Source organism: Strix aluco, chromosome 1 (assembly GCF_031877795.1).
Source record: "Strix aluco isolate bStrAlu1 chromosome 1, bStrAlu1.hap1, whole genome shotgun sequence".
Lineage (NCBI taxonomy): Eukaryota > Metazoa > Chordata > Aves > Strigiformes > Strigidae > Strix > Strix aluco.
In genome coordinates this window covers 120612303-120629294 of record NC_133931.1, presented here as the reverse complement: position 1 = coordinate 120629294, position 16992 = coordinate 120612303, and the positions used below count along the sequence as shown (strand labels likewise).

Genomic DNA, 16992 nt, shown 5'->3' with positions numbered 1-16992 from the left:
ACTGCTGTGACACCGGGGACGGCTTTACTGCTTGCTGGGTTTGGGCAGCCCCCCCATGCTCCTGTCCAGATGCCCGCCTTTGCCACACACAGCCACCATCAGCTTTTGATTCATGGTTTCTTTGTCCTTGTCCTTGCCCCCTGCAAGACGTGCAAAGCAGAGGGGCTTATATGTCTCTCTCCTCTGTTGTCCCATCATGCCACCCGGCCCCATCACACTGATTTTCACCCATCTCAGGAGTCCTCTGAGGCAAGGCAGAGACTTTAGCACTCTTTTCTCTTCCGCAGACCCCATTTGTACGCTTCTTTCACAGACACATTTAGTTCTTCCAACCTTTTAGAGGCTGGAGCTCTAAACTGAAGAATGGCCAACTATGGTCCCCTTTTGTGGAAAGAGCCAGAAGAGGGAGATTTTCCCAGGTGGCTGCAGGACCATGGGCTTTGCAGGGGAGCAATGCTCCATCAGTTGTGCACATTTGCTCTACCATCAAAAAGCAGAATTATTTTCTTGCCTCCTCTGTTTGTCTTCATCTTTGCCCTTCTCCTGGCAGTCACAGTCTGCATTGCAGTAGCCACCTCAGACCACAACCCCATTGATCTGGGCACTGAGCTAAGGCAAAACCAGAAGCAACATCTGCCTAAAGAGTTTACTCTCTAATAGGCAGAAGGCAAGATGCAGTGGGAGCAAAGGGAGTCCCTGAAAGCCACTCTGCCACCGAGGATCACAGCACCCAGACTTCCCAAACCAAAGACTAACGGCTTCATGTGTCACACCAGCCCCCTGGGCAACCCCACGCGGGCACAGCTTGGGGCTGCCACCTGTCATTAGTCATTTATTGTGAATGCAGCCTGGGAGATCCCTCAGATTGTCTCAAAAATCATGCAGTTTTCTTCCTGGTGTCTGACCATGGAGCTGTGTTCAGCTCAGGTTTTCAGGCTTTTCTCTGTAACAGAAGAGCTAGAAGCACAGGTGGCTGTTTTCTTTTTTTTAGGAGGAAAGCTCTGTTTCTCAACTCGAGGCCTTTTGACTTCACTCAGGGGAAATCTTCAGCGACTGCAGGACTCCAAATCTGCAGAAGTGCCTCCTTCCAAGGGCTGCGCCTCCCTTTGCAGCCCACAAAGTGCTCTCAGAAGAGGTATAACAAAAAATACCCCCAGGTTCAGAGAGGCAGCTCTGAGGTGTGCTGTCCTCTGCGCTTTTATCGTACTCTCTGCAGGCTGTGTCCTCCTGAAGACAAAAAGCCATCCCTTCCCTTCACCTTGACATTGTTCAGTAAATGATCCAGATTTCCTTGACTGGAGTGACAGCTCCAGCCTGTCCCCCACCTCTTCCCACCCCCTAAAGCCAGTGCCACAGCAGCTTTCCCAACGGAGAGCCGAGAGCTCTGGCAGTGAGGACCTGCTCTGTGCGGTGCATCGTAACTACCCAACAGGGAGCAAAAGCTTTTTTGGCTCAGGAAGGAGGGATGTAAACAGGACTGTCTCCTACAACCAAGGAGAGCAAACAGCTCAGAGCCGCAGCCATGCAGATGAGAAAATCATCCTGGAGTTTTTTTCATACAAGACAGTAGAGACGGGTATTAAAAAACACCCACAGCTCCCAATTTGACTGTCAGAGTCAAGATATTTAAATAATAAACAGTAACTTGTGCCAGCACAGCTTCCTTGATGGAAACCTGTGCTATTACCACACCCACAAGAAGCTGCTCTGTAACAAAACCTAAACCTTTTGGTGATTGACTGTGTCAGTTACAAGGCTTTACCATGGGAAAATACAGGGGTTTCCCACCCAGCAAAGCCACGGAGAACTCCACAGGTACTCTGCAGGGATGGGGTGTAAGGTCCCTGCGCAGGGTCCTGCTGGAGGTCCCCCAGTCGCTGGTGGCATTGCCCTTGGTATATGCTTCATGTGTCAGCAGCTGCAGGCTCAGAGGCTCGCTGCTGGAAGACAAAAAGAAATGCCCGTAGAAAAGCAGGTCAATGACAATTATTCCCAGAACCCTACAAAATCGGGGCACCGGGAAACCTGTACTCAGTTCTGGGCTCTCCTGCAGACTTCTCCCCTGACCTTGGACTCATCTCATAACTTCACTGCTCTTGTTTTCCTGCTTTTAACTAGAGCATGTATTCAATAGGACTCAATTTATGAACACGTGTAAAGCGCTTTGATAGCCTACGGTAAAAGTCAATTAAGACATGGCGAGCAGTTGCTGGGCCCAAGCAATTGCTGAAGTAAATGATTCACAAACATACCCTTTTAAGAGTGTCGTTAAACCAAAACAGATTTGCAAATTATTCACCTGTTTCTAGAGGCTGAATAAATGACAGGGAGGGGAGAGGTGGAGAAGTAGGCAACCAGTGATGCTTCAAAAACACTTGTGGATGTCACAGCGAAAACCATGGCGAGGACAAGCCCTTTGGGCATGCGGGTGGCTGCCCACAGGTGCAGTGAGCTTTGGAGGGGTCTTCTTTGGTCTCTCTCCATCCTTGGTGGACCCTGGTCTTCCCTTCTGCAGATTTTCCTTTGGCTAAGAAAGTTGATGTTTTTCTTCTCGGACAAGCCATTGGCTGAGCTCAGCTGTGGAGAGAGGGGGCAGGAGGTGCCTGCTTAACTTTTCGGGGAAAACAACCTGGTCCCTGTAAAAGTGTGCTCCTGGCAGGGCTGCCACTGCCAGGGAAGGTTCTTGGGGCAGGCCCTCCTGGGTTATCTTTCTGGAAGGATGCACAGTGTCAGACATGTCCCCGACCTGGCTTTGCGGCTAAGCGCCCAGGGAGCAGGCTTTGGTGCTTGAAGCTAACCAGACCTTCCAGGGCTCGGCTTTTTTAGCTTGCAAGTGCCTCACACCCGTTTCATCGCCGGTGCAGGACATCAGCTCCCCGGTGTGCAAGGAAATGTATTTACAGAGATGAGTTAAAGGAGGATGGGTGGATTCCGGGCTGGGAGGGCAGCGTGTAATGCCTGCAAGGGCCGGTGCCTGCAGCTCGCTGAGGGCAGAGAAATGTGTCCCCCATGGCTCGGCGGGTGGGGGGTGATGTCCCCGGTCATCCAGGCTGTGCCAGGACGGCTCTGTGCGGGGACGGGGTGGAAAAAAAAAAGAAAAGCACAAAAAAAGAAAGGGGAGGGGGGGGGGGGAGAAAGAAAAAAATTCCGCAATGTCTTTTCGGTGGAGAAACCGGAGCTTTTTCTCGGCTGGGATGCTCGTCGCCGGCGGGGGGGGGGGCGGGACGGGGAGAAGGGGGGGGGCGGGCGGGGCGGTCCCGCCCCGCCCGCCCCCCCCCTTCTCCCCGTCCCGCCCCCCCCCCGCCCCGCCGCGGGCTCGGCGCCTCCCGGCTGCCGCTGAGTGCGGCGGCCCCAGCCGCCCCCCGAGGGTCTTGCGGCGGCCGCCCAGAGAGGTGAGTCCCGGCAGGTCGTGGAGGGGGTAGTGGGCAGCCGGAGGAGCGGGGACGGAGTAGAGGGGGGGGGGAAGAAGAAACGACGCGAAGGGGGGACTCGGAGATGTCCCACGGCGGGCGGCGATGCGCGGCACCCGGGGGGGCGCACACAGTTCCCTCGGGGTTCCCTTCCCTTCTCCGGCCGCTTTGCACCTGCTCGGTGCTCCCCCCGCCTTCATCTGTCGAGGGGCTCTCTGCCGACATCCCGAGCCCCTCCGCAGGGCCCAGGTCCCCTGGGGAGCTCTCCTGGAGCAGGAGCCCCGGGGAAGTTGGTGGGAGCCGCTCACCTTTATTTCGCGCCCTGTCGCTGCTGGCCCCGGAGCCCGGGACCTGGGCACCGGCTGCGACTCGGTGCCGGTTCCCGCCGACACCGACCAGGATGTGGCATCAGGGTCTGAAACACCCAACTGCCGCCCCTCTTGGTGTTTAATCTTATTCCGCTATTTACACAGCAGTCAAATAGACCTTTCGGGTTATTTCTTTTTTGGTGGTTGTTTTAAAGCATGTACTGTTGAAAAAAAAAAAAAAAAAAGCTATTCTGTCAGAAAGAGATCTGTGCTGTTATGTCATTTCATAATTGCCTCAGAATTACAAATTATGGCCTTAGTCTGCCACTGGATCTGTGCCAAAGGACTCTTGCATCTATTAAGGGTTTGTTGGTTGTTTTTTTTTTCCCTTTCTTTTTTGTCAAGAGTTGAGAATAATGGCTTTTTTGTGGCATGGACCCTACATGTTAAGTTACTCCAGCCCATGTCTTTAAGTGAAAATACGATGTAACTGTTCCGAGTAGTCAGTCTGATCCACAGAGTCAAGACATTAAATCTTGGCTAGTGACAATGAGAATTGTGTCCTGCCAAGAAGTATTCAGCTACACTTCTTTGCATGAGCTGAAGCATTTTCTCTTTGTTATTTTAGAAGTTCCAATTCTGCCCAGAAACGCTGTTGCTGTTTGTGGGTAACAGACACATGGAAAATAGCAACCTTCCAGCTTCAAACTAAAGAATATCAGATTAATGACAGAGAAGGGCTCTGCAGTTCAGAGATGCAGCCACTGTGAGAGCCTCAATTTGTGCCAGCGCTGTTTGTAATCACAGGGTCTAGATCTGCCCTATCCTACTATGTTCGTGCAGTTCTACCACTCACCATGGTACCACCTGGAGGAAAAAAGTGTGGTCCTGCCAGCTGTTCCCTTTGCCAAGGATGCTGAGGGCAGCAGGAGTCCGGAGGAGGTCAAGGCAGGTTGCTGCTGCAGGGTAGAGAAGCGGAGCAGGGCTATCCCCCTCAAGGAAGGATGCTCTCCTAAGCTGTGCCACCGGGGAATGTTATAACGCTAACTAAAACACTAATTTAGTCTGTTGTCTCGAAGGCTGGGCCCTCTTCTTCGTCCTCTCTTCCTATGGTGATCAGGATTTCGCCTGCATATATTCACCAGCTCTTGGAAAAGATAGATCTGTCAGAGTCTGCCGGGCTGTGTGTATCAAGTGGCATATTACAGTAGTATATTGTTCTTTAGATGCATAATTTCACTGGCCTCTTATGACCTAAAAAGCACACAGAAAATAAACAAGGGCATATTGTTCGTTGGGAAGGATGCAGAAAATTCTTCTGCCTTAGCCGTTAGTTAGAGAAAGATTGCTTTTAAGTGTTTCTCCTGATTGTCAGAGAAATGACATGGCACATGTGAGCTTGGTTTTTGCCAAGCAGGCTTTATTTGGAAGGTGAGGCATTTCTGAACTTCTCGGTCACCTTGGAACTAGTTACGAGCTCATAGCAAAGTCCTGCCCAAATCTTCTCTTCTAATTAATTTGGCCAGAGGCCATCCTAATTAACCTTGAGGGAGTTCAGGGGTGGGAGAGCTTGGTATGAAACAATTGTTCTCTTGTAATTTGCTGTTCACAATGTGTTGACCAAGCCACGAGCTGCATCTCTAAAATCCTCTGGGTCTCTTGCTGAAGCCATTACACCGGTTTATTTGTTTTTTAACAGATGTTGTTTTCCACTTCTTGAGTGGAAAGGGTTATCTCACTTTCTGCAACCTTGTTATTGTGCTTTGTTTCAAGAGCCAGTGGACTCGGGCTTGCTGGGGAAGCTTACTCACCAGTTCCAGCTACGAAGGAAGGGGTTGGTCAGCCTTTCAGCAGTCTTGATGCGATCATTAAGGTCTCTGTGTTAACTGATGGCATCTTTTCACATCTACCTAGAGATAACCATCAGTTCTTCTGGTATTGGCAGGGCCCGCAGAGAACAAAAATCAGCAGCAGCCTCTTTGTCACCCAAGTGTATTACAGTTAGGATATTAATAGAATTTGTCAGCCATAACTTGGACCATCTCAAATGTGGGACAAGGGAAGGGGGTTTGAAATCTGAGCTAGTCAAAAAAATTTTAAAAAAGTTAAAGGCAGAGTTCTGCTTTTTGAAATGCCAAGGGCGCCTTGCAAGTCACCAAGTATGTGAAATTTTAGGATGATTCCTCTTCCCCCATCATGATGATGGCTGCTTGTCTTATTGGTCCGGGGGGCTCATCCGTGCTCAGGAGCAGGGCCACCTCTCACAGCCTGGGTTTACCTCACCGGCAGGCAGCCCTGCCCAACACACGCAGTGCCTCAGCACCGCAGCGGCACTTGCATGTAGGCTTCTTGAGTGTCTGTCTTATTTTTTTCTACGCTAATGCACACAAATGCTACTTTGGCATTTATTTTCTGGTAGAGCAAGGGGTCGGGGGGAAATCCTGCTGAGACTACAAGGCAGGACACACAGATGCAAGAAAGAAAGATCAAAGACATCTATAATACAGGAAGAAGCAGAGGGTCAATCCAGAAGAGAGGGCATTTGATTATACATACAAGGGTAATATAAAAGGGATAACAACACAGGAGAGGATGGTAATGTCTGAAAATGAGTAAACAAACAGATGTGTAAGACTATGCTGAGAATTTACTTACTCCGGCAGACACAATCCTTATCTCTTTGAAAGAGGAGAAGACCACACCAACCTTGGAACACCTCTGCTCCCAGCCACGTTTGTGAGCGGGAGAAAGTGTTTGTTTATGGATCTCTCCTCCATGAGTCCTGGCCTGATGGGCCGGCCTGTCCTGCTGTGATTAGTAGGATGCTAATGTGTGTAATCCTTTTGATCACAGAGCCCAGGCTCTATAAGTCATGTCACTGTCACCTCAAAGAAGTTCAACTATGTGATAGATCCCTTATTAAAAATTTGTATTTTGAAAGATTTAATACAGTTATTTTGGAGATCCTTTCTTTTTTGGTTTGTACAGATGGAGAGCTTTTCTGCTAAAAAAAATGCAAACAGTAATAATGATCCATGTAGTCCTAGCATGGGAGTAGCTTATTAGCACTTTGCCCATAGGTGGTTTAACATCTTGATTTTAAGATGTGAGCAACAAATGTGGTTCCATGTGTTTTGTTCCACCAGAGTGAATTGCTCCGTACAAAAGTGTCGTAAACAGCATGGAAACATTTGTCCGAGTCCTAAAAAATACCCTCTTCTGGAGTTCCTTTTTGGGAGGGAAAGAGTTGGCTAATTACGTTTTGTTTAATAAATGTACTATTTTGTTCTCCTGTTGTGACAAACAAAAGCTGTCATTTGAGGAAATACACCATATGCTGCCAATTGGTCTAAGGACTGGTTATATCTGGAGAACAGAGTAGCAGTGAGTGCTCTTTAACAATTGCTCCTTCTCTAAAAAAATTCTGGACCAATTTCAGTGGAGTAATGTGCTGCTCTGTCATCGGTGGAAGCAGGCCGTTGACATTTTCAAAACCAGCTAATAGGCACAGCAGTATCTTTGCATGCTTGGACGTTTCCTCTCTCCCTTTTATGCGTTTACTTCTATTTGGATGCTTATGAGTCTCAGCGAATCAGTGCTCAGTCGGGGCTGGATTGGTCCATGGGAAATTTAAAAATCAACCCTATTGGCAGATTTAAAAATCAACCTTATTTCGGATACAAACTCTCATCCATTCACTGTCAGACACGTATTTCAGAATTGTGTGAACCCAGTACTCATCTATCTATCTCTCTACCATTTTTTCTTGGCAAATCTGAGAGGGTGAGCTTTGAAATATGACCTGAAACCTCCTAACAAACAGGGCTGGCAACCCCTGGAGAGCAGCTGTCACTCGTTAAGGTCTCCCCCAGGAGATGCTCTGTGCTCTCTCTCATACCACAGTGGGTTTGTTGATGCATCTGCACTGGTGACATACAAGACAGGAATAACTACCTTCTGAGAGTTAAATAAGCTCTTTAAGACTTGCTCCTCTTCTCCTCTTCACTTCCTAATTTTATTGGAGACACGTCGTATCTTTAATTTATTCTCTGGCACAGTTCCTTGGTGATTTCAGTGAGGATGTTTTGCTCAAAGAATGAAAAGAGAATGTGAACTGTAATTTTCACTGTCTATGAATCTGTGTTAGAGAAAAAATGTGAACTCTCCTGCCCACAGGTAATGAGGTTTAAACACAAAAATTCACAGGTTTCTTTTTAATTTCTGTGAGATGAATGGGAGAGACTGGCCTGGGAAGACATGTGGGAGCCAACATGAAGTTGGCTTATCTTCTATCAATGGCTGTGGCACATCATCTTCGCATGTACTCAGCAGAGGTGATTATGCATTTAGCACTAGCGGCTTTGAAGCCCTCAGTATGGTGTTGGCTGTAATGGGAACTTTCTTGAAGCTTTGCCTGGTGCATGGTCGTGATCTGATGAGAGTCCTTTGGTCAGGACCCCGTTCTTGTGCCTCCACTCAGCTTGCCTACTGCCTCTTCTCTGCTCAGGATCCTTCAACATGTAGCATGTCTCTTGTGTTTCAGTCTCTCTGTCCCTCCCATCCCTGGAAGAGAGGCAAAGTTTCTGTTCCTACTAAGTGCTGCTTGCCACCTTGCCAGGCCTGCCTGCCCTTGGCACCCCCTCACTCTTGCCTGCAATGCAGAGGATGTCAGGAAAAGAGGGTGCAAGCTAGGTCCTTGGTGGCATTTTGTGGTAAAGTGGTCATTCTACTTTGGACAGGTGTAGCGGGGGGAAAGCCACGTTGTAATTTGGGTGAGGTGGCTATTTACAAGACTGGGAATCTTGTACAGAAGAGTTTTGATTTTCTTGGAAATGTGTGGGGCATGCCAACAAAACAATACCTTTTTTGGGGGGGTGGAGAGGAGGAACATCAAAATGTTTAGTTTCCATCCCAAATCTCTTGGTTCTGAGGCAGGATCTGCTTCATCTGCACCATTCCTGATAGATCTTCATTTAGCCTGTTCTTGAAAACCTGTACTTATGGAGATTTACAGCGTCCCAGCGTAACCGGTGGTTAACTATCATCATGGCTAGACAGTTCCTCCTAATATCTAACCTAAATCTCCCTCACTGCATGCTAAGCCAGTCCATTCAGTTTTCCACATCCGCAGGGAGCAGGACATGATTATCACTGCCTTTTAGCAGCCTGACATATTTAAAACTTGTTATCATCTCTCGTTCTCTCACCTTCATTCCTCCTCCCTTTTCCTTCAACTAAACAAGCCCACTTCTTGTACCCTCTTCTCCAGGGGTCACACTTCCTAAACTTTTTATAGTTCTTGTGAGCAAGTGACAGGGAGCAGCATCTTGCTTGAGGTAGGGCCCAAAACTGGATATAGGGCTGAGAGGAGTAAAGAGCCTGACATGTGATGCTCCTCTTAGTATATCTCCAGGCATATTCACCTGTGTGTACCAAGCCCTGCACTACTCCTGATGTCCTTTCTTTGCAGCTCTAGCCCCAGAGACTATTTTGCCATACCACTTCATTTTGCATTTTTGCATTGCATCCTTCTTCTTCAACATGGTGTTTTACACCTGCCTGTATTGAATCTCAGTCATTCGTTTCAGACTGGGTCTCTAATTTATTAAGATTTTATTCTAATTGTAATCCCTGAAAATGCTTGCAGCACTCCCTACAGATTTGTAATTGTAATCTTTATTCTAATTTACAAGTCATTAATGGAAATACCGAATAGAGCAAAGACCCCAGGCACAGCCCTTATGTGTCTTTTCAGGTTGACATTGAATTTACTAACTATTCCTTGAGGACAGATTCAAAGCATTTGTATACCCACCTAGGGTAAATTATACCTCAATTGTATTCACCTGGTTTGCATATAAGACTATCACATGCATCCATTCCATCAAAAGCTTTCCTCGTTCCAATATGTGACTTCCACTGTTTTTTCCTCCCTAGTCACTATGCTCCCAACTCCGTCAAAGAAGAAAATTAAATTGATTAGACTTAATTCGTTCTTGACAAGTCTGTATTTTCTGTTTTCTCATGACTTTATCATGTGGGAGTGGATGCAGCTGCAGTGCAGGGTGGGAAGCAGGGAGCTGGAAAGGCTACTGCTCCTCCTGGATTGCACACTTGCTCCCTCCCGCTCTGCGATAAATCAACACCTGTTATAAGTATTTACAAGTGGGTTGAATAATAATTTGTCTGAGTTGATATCAAAGCCAGGCTGTTTGGTCTATGATACCTCAGATCTGTCTCCTTCTCACTTTTGTTTGAAGTTAGATAATAACGTTTGCCCTTCACCCATCCTTTGGGAATTTCTAGGAGGTATTTACCCATGGCTTGGAGGCTGCCCTGGCTAGTTCTCTACTCCTTCCTTACTCCTAGCCTACACTTAATTAAGCCCTGCCAAGGCTTACATTAATATTCTCTAATCTCTTTTTCCTGTCTTCTAGACTGTCTTTGAGTTAAATTCTAATATTTAATCATAGTGAACATTACTGCTGAAGGCTCTTCAAGCACATGGATTTTATCTTTCCCGATGGAGTGTGTGTCTGCAAGCCACTGAATGTGGTGGTGGTTGTTTCCACAGTGGAGGGCAGGGGCATGGAATGACAGGGTGGCTGCATGCACAGCAGCACAGCAGCCTGCCATTTACAGTCCCCTCTGACTTTATTGTCCCAAAAAAGATGAAATGATCAAGGTAAAAGCCTCATTTAATGTGTTTATTTTTGATAAGCTGTCTCATATGCACACATGCAAAACCAGAGTGAGAAAACAGAGGCAATTACAATGGCCAAAGACTTAGATATTCTCCTGGGATGTAGCTCAGGGTTATATTTAGACTGAGTGAGTAGTTCCATCTAGTATTAAAACTTCTTCTACAAGAACCTGTTTTCCATTGCTGTAGTCTGTCAGGCTTTTATCACTTGATCTGAGACTTTCAGGTTGTGTCTCTCTCTCAGGCTAAATTTATTTTAATATCGTCAGCTAAACCAATTCAACCATTTCCAAGAAAAATTAGGAGGGAGGACAGAAGGAATGTTGTTTTGCCCACATTAAAAAGTGGAAAGAAAATAAATCCTCCAGCTGTTTGATAGAGAGCTGTGGTGCCATCATGTGCAGGAACAGGATCTATGGTGACAAGGCTTGGAGACATCTGCGCATGTTCTCAGCAGATTTGTCTCTGTTTCTAGCTGCTCTGTTTTCCAAAGATTTTTCCCTCCCATCCATCAGCACCCCCCGGCCTCTGGTTCTGAGCAGCCCTCTCATGACCCAGCCCTGTGCAGGGACAGCTCTTGTGCCCTAACTACTCCGATGGATGTTCGAGCAGAGCCTGCCTGCCTAGCCCTGGTGTAGTGCCCCTGCCTAGGGCTGCGGCAGTAGAGCTGGATTGACCCTGAAATGACGGCTCCTGCTTTTTCCAAGCACAGGTGAGATGGGGTCTCGGCCCTGGGAGCAGAGAGGGGGCACAGAGGTGCTTCTGCTGGAAATGCAGACAGGACAGAAGCTGGTCATCAGGGTGGGAAGGAGGAAATTGGAGTGATGGACACGAACTGAGGACGGGTCAGGAGAAGCTGTAAGGGGTACAGGAGGGCAGGGCAGGCTGGCTAGCACAGTGGTGGGCTGTGTGGGAAGAGGACTGGTGGGACCAGGAGTTGGGAAGGCAGGGAAGGGATGCTGAGGGGTGGCAAGAAGGACAGGTGGGTGTGGAAAGTGGGAAATGAAGGCACTGGGGTGCATGGTGATGAGGAGTTAACAGAGGTGGGAGGGATATGGGGCTGCCTGGACAAAGGTGTTGGTGCTGGATGAGATGGGCAGAGGGATGGAGGAGAGCACAGTAGACAAATTACTGCAACGAATTTTTTGGCTCATCCAGTGTCTTCATTGTGTGGACAGCTGACTTGCCACACTTGGGTGGTACATAGTCACTAGGTTCTTGCAGCAGTTCTTTTGAGTGTACCTAGTTCACTTTTAAGGATAAGTGCTTTAAAAAATCATGTTGTAGGCACTTCAGACTGGGCGCCTAGAATGGAGAGGGTTGTTTTCACTTTAGTCTGTCTGCATAAATACTTCTGTCTGGCACACGTCTGATATAAAATGGGAATAATGTCACCCAGACATGAGTGAAGATAAGCCAGTTTAATGTATGACCCATCTAGATAATAGGCTTTGTAATTCAGATGCCTGTTAGTAACTCTGTCTTCAGAACAGTGTTTGGATAGCTGCTGTAGATAAAGCCCAGGAAGACTAGCATCACCTAGCCTGCCCATCAACTGAGGCAGGAGTCCTGCAGAATTCAGTAGCCTGAAGTCATATAATTACAGACTGCAGCAACTTGTGCATCCATGCAGGGTGCCTTGATTTTGGCAATTCATGATATTTGTATGCTTCATTTTGCAATATGGATCATGTTCCTTTGATGTTTTCTCTTCTGTAAAGTTGTACAGAATCACTTACAAAAATGTTATAAATAGTTCTGCAGAGGTGGGCAGGGTGAATCATGCACAAGGACTTCAGGGTTTGTATTCAAACAGTTAAAGGGTTGCCACCTTCCATTTTATTTCAAGTAGCAGAGGGCGGGTGAGATGTAACAGAGTGCAGCCAGGGCTAAATTCTCTGTCACTTCTGGTCTCCCACCCAATACGTGGGTGCTGTGCCAGGACGCTCTCTGGAACTAGAGCTGAAGGAAGGAGCATACCAATGGGCTCCTCGAAACACCATGCAGGGAGGATTCAATGGCATGCAAGCCATTTCAAAGCATGGAGGTAAGAGCTGCTTCTGCCACTGCTGCAAGTGTTGGCATTCATCATCACTGGTACTGGTCACCGTATGGGGGGTGGAGGTACCCCACCCCAAAATCATAAGGCTTGGAAACCCCTGCCACTGAAAAAACCTGCAGATAGAGGCAGACCATCAGCAGAAACCAGTGTGTTTCTCTCACCGAGAATGGGCTCCAGAAGCAGCTCAGAGGAAACTGTAGCACCAGATTTCTTAAGGGTGTCTTTCAGCAGTGCTTTGGGCTTTTCTCAGGGCCAGCGATGAGATCCCTGCTCTTGGACAGAGCACCCTGAGACAAGGTGCTCTGATGACGTTTCCGTCTGGTGGTCCCATTGTGTCCCGCTCACTGAGGCTGCAGGTCCCCATTGTGTCTGTGTACAGGGGGGCTGATGCCGATTTCCGCCATTCAGACTGCGCTTGTTTCTTTGCATCTGAGAGTGCTGCTGAGAAATTTCCAGAGACAAGTTTGGCCTCTGTTTCCAGTGTAGTGCAGAGTTGTACCGGCTGACGGGGACAAGTCGGAAACACTGGCAAGATAGCAGGCATCCTCAGGAAGCAAACCCTATCAGAAAGCACTGATGTCATTGGCAAACAAAACAAATGAGCACTGGAAAAACAAACTGTTTTCCAGTGTTGTTGATCTTCCCTCAAATCAGAAGCTCTGCACTGCCTTTACTCTTTGGCCCAGTCTGACAGATTATTTACAAGACAGTGTTGCAGCAACGGTTTTGTTACTCCTGCCAATCTAATTCCTTTGATTTTATTTTTTAGATTTATTTATCTAAGGGAGGGTGGGAAGAGCATCCCAGCGTCGGCAGCCAGGTTTGGAAAGCTGGCCGGTGTCTTTGCGGACATTGGGTGCTGACATGGTTGATGTCGTGCAGGCTTTACTCGGTCAGAGCTGCCAGCTCCCCTGCCCCTGGCCAGGTCCAATGCAGGGGGATGGTACCTCCCCATGGCTTCTGCGCAGCCCTTCGAGGCATGTGTCATGACAGCGTCCCACCCACCACCACTGCTACAGGCTCCTGGGAGCTTGTGGCATGGGCATGGAGCATTTCTCCATGTGGTGGGTCTGGGGCGAGAGAGCTTGTTTGGGGGTTTGGTGCCGAGGGCACTGCAGCAGGCAGAGGGTTCAGGCTTCCGCACCTTGTTTATTCCCAATGTGAAGCCGTGATGGGCACAGTGATAGCATCCTGCTCTCAGCTGGGCCTTCACGCCACCCGTAGCACTGTGGGGTTTTCCCTTCCAGATGTGATTGAGTTTGCAGAGCAGGAGGAGACGGTCACACCAGTTCCTCATTGCTCCTCACCACCCGTGCCAAAAGGAGGATCAGAGTAAACCCCATGGGCGGGAGGTTTCTTGTCAACTCGCCTTTGCCTCTCTGATGGCACCATGGCTGCAGCAGGCAGCAGAGAGGGGGTTAAGCTGTGCTCCAAGCCAGCCTGACAATAATAGCAGGAAAAGCACATTTCTTCCTTGCACCTGCAAGCACTCCGATGGGCTTTCTGCTGTTTATGGTAGTCACATTGGATCTTTCTCTTGTTAGAAGCTGAACAGCTCTAGCAGCCAGCTGTTCCCCTTGCTCTGCTTGTACCTGGCTTCTCGCATAGTCCAGGGCAGTGGGTGGATGGAAAATCAGCCTTTTAGGTCAGCATTCAAAAATAACCCATGAAGCCTTCCCTTCCTTCCAAGAGGGAAGGGTCCCACTCCTCCCTGCTTTCTGCCTGCTTGTAGTTACTGCTGGCTCGCTTACTCAGAGCACTTACTGGGAATTTGGAGTCCTGTTCTAGCAAGGGATACTCCTAAAATATCTTCAGCACAGAGCTTTATTTCTCTGTTTTTAAAGGGTGTGTAGTGTTAACATGTGCGAAAAGGGAAGAGATTCATTAAGCTCTAGAGACAAACCGGTTTCAGCGCTCAGCAGGCTCTCAAGCTGAAAAGCCACTTCTGCAGCGTTCCAGGTTACCAGTTAAATTGTGGTTCTGCATAAAAACTGTGCATGTTTTTCCACACTGTGGGCTCTCTTTGGGTGAATGCCATGACCGCTGTGGGCAGTGCAGGGCAGGGGTGGCTGGAGGGTCCCTGCGTGCCCAGAAGCTGTGCATCAGGCTGGCCCAGAGTGGCTGGCTGGACCGGCTCCACAGTCTGCAGAGCATCCAGGAGACAGGGCGGGAGCAGAAAATGGATAGTCAAAAAGTGGCCATAATATATGGAGTGCTGCACCACAGAAACTGGTTTATATTCTAAGCCAACCCATCAACTTCTGTGTATACGCAGCCTGAGAGATTTAGTACTAATAAACACACAGCAGCCATCTCAGTAGTTGCTCCATCTCAAGTAAATTATTGTAAGTATCAGTGAACAGAGTTCTCCCATTCTTCTTGACCAAGAAGAGCGTTCGAGACCAGTATATAAAATGCACTTGCTTGTCACAATCTTTGCAGAGACGATCTCCTTTTGAGTAGCTACCAATGCTGGGCTCCTGTCCCTCAGGTAGACCTGCTTTAGGTGAACTCTGATTGCAGAGAAAATAATCTTGAGTGTTTTATGTTTTATGTACTGTTTCTGTGTGTTTCCATTCTTCTTTATCCACCTTTGTTTTTATTTCTTTCTTCTGGTAACACAGTTCAGGCAAGGAGTAATGTAACAGAAAGGGTCCATTTTCGTGTACAACCTACAGAATAGATCATTACCTTCCATGTGTTTTAAAACTCTGGAAGAATGGGTATTCTGTAATTGCCATAATAAGCTGCGAGAGTGGTATAAACAATAGAGATTGTGTCCAGCCAACTAATTCAGTTTACTGGATCTTTGCTCTAGTCAGTGCAGAATTGAGGGTTGTCACTGGGAAGAAAAATCTTGACTGCCCCATGTCTTGGAAATCATTGAGACACAATAGACGTGGTCATCTCAGGTTGTTTCCAGTCATTTTATGCAGTGGAAATGTGCTGTAAAAATAGACCGTACTTGAAGTCTAAGGTTTTGTATTATTCTAGTTGAGAATTACTGATTTTGAGCAGGCCAGTGCAGGCTGAAAAGAAAGTAATCTGTAAAAAAGACTGTTTAGCTGGGGTATTGCATGATATGACCTGGGTTTCTCATGTGGTTTCATAACTCATTTTTGTTCTCATGCATATTTTGTTCTTGTTCATGTGAACATTTTTTCTTAATTGGAATATGCAGAGCTGTAGGGAGAGGCATATTGCCCTGTAATCCGCCGCCTCCTCCTGCAGCAACTTAAAATGTAATACAGAGCACACCTCTCCATGACTGGAGAAAAATTTCTTTTTAAGGAAATGCTTGAATCAAATTGTGGGCTTACCTCCGGTGCAAAATTTTTTTTGAGATCACTTAGTGAAATCTGAAAGCTGCAATCACCAGTAAATTCTTCAGTGGAACGGATTGAGTCAGCAGCAGCGTGGCATCTGCTGCTTGGCTGAGTGCATGGAGGTGTATTGTCTGGGGAAGGTCAGCACAAGATTCATCAGCATCTGTACACCCTTTGCTTCATCTGTTTTATTATAAGGGTGCAAGATTGAGGCCAGCAGATGAGACTTTTAGCTTCAGCAGCCTACCAGCTGACTGAAGATACCTTCCCTTGTTTAAAGCGACCTTCTTTTTGTTTTTGTTGTTTTCAGTGATGGGTCCTGCTGGAAGGAGCTTTCTGAGGGCACAGCTGTGAGTGAAACCAGCACAACATGTTCAGTGTCGAGGACCTCCTGATTTCTCATGGATACAAATTGTCAAAAAATCCCACTGTTTCATATGAGAACAGGTATGATGGATACCAGCATGAAATCACAGGGAACAGATCGGCTCAGAGAACGCTGAACGGGTTTGAGGCAGAATCAAGAGCTGGGGCTTACAGCAAGAAACCTCTGGTGAAAACCAACTCGAGCAGCACCGAAAGCAGCCATGGGAGCCAAGGGAGGCAAGCAGGTCCTGGTTACCACCATGACCTTCAGGGTTTGTCCACTTTTCATACTTCAGAAGGGGGGTAAGTTTCAGCATCATGTCATGGCTTTGCTTTCTCTTCCTTTTGGTCCTGACAGATAACTAAGCATGACCCTAACCCTTGATGCCATCTTCCTGTGATTCTTTCCTGCTCCCATACTAGTGACCACTTCCATGCACTGCAAGTCCACACAAAGCAGTGGCACATCCATTCACCTTCTGCTAGAGCAAGGCCTTTGAGAATACTGGGGTGATGGGAAGTGGCCCAGTGTGGGAAAATTTCATTTACTAATGTGGTCTGTATCAGAAAGGCCCTTCTGATGGGCTTAGAAAAGCTCAGTCCAAGTACAGTAAAAAAAAGGTGCAAAAGCTCTTCCTTTTCTTCAGTTTTAAAAAATTGAACCCAGCTTCTTCTGCCACATACACACTCTGGTTTTTGCTGTTGATTCAGCCACATGCAGCTCTTGGTGGATGTTCCTACATGTACTGAGGACTTACTTGGTTTTTTTAAGGCCGCTTTCATGGAGTAAACATGAGAAGGTGCCTGTGAGTTTCTT

The 16992-nt window shown here is 47.6% G+C and overlaps 1 protein-coding gene across 3 annotated transcripts in view; it reads left to right on the top strand.

Annotated features, from left to right (window-relative positions):
- JCAD (junctional cadherin 5 associated) overlaps positions 1 to 16992 on the top strand; it is a 62383-nt gene that overhangs the window by 29967 nt on the left and 15424 nt on the right. For 2 of the 3 annotated variants that reach the window (XM_074833247.1, XM_074833236.1), the window contains exons 1-2: positions 3296 to 3392; positions 16120 to 16478. In XM_074833247.1, coding sequence (XP_074689348.1) covers positions 16180 to 16478 — 299 coding nt within the window. In that variant the 5' untranslated portion in view covers positions 3296 to 3392; positions 16120 to 16179. Of the gene's footprint in view, positions 1 to 3295; positions 3393 to 16119; positions 16479 to 16992 lie in introns of those variants that run through there. The other variant, XM_074833243.1, reaches the window with a different exon arrangement.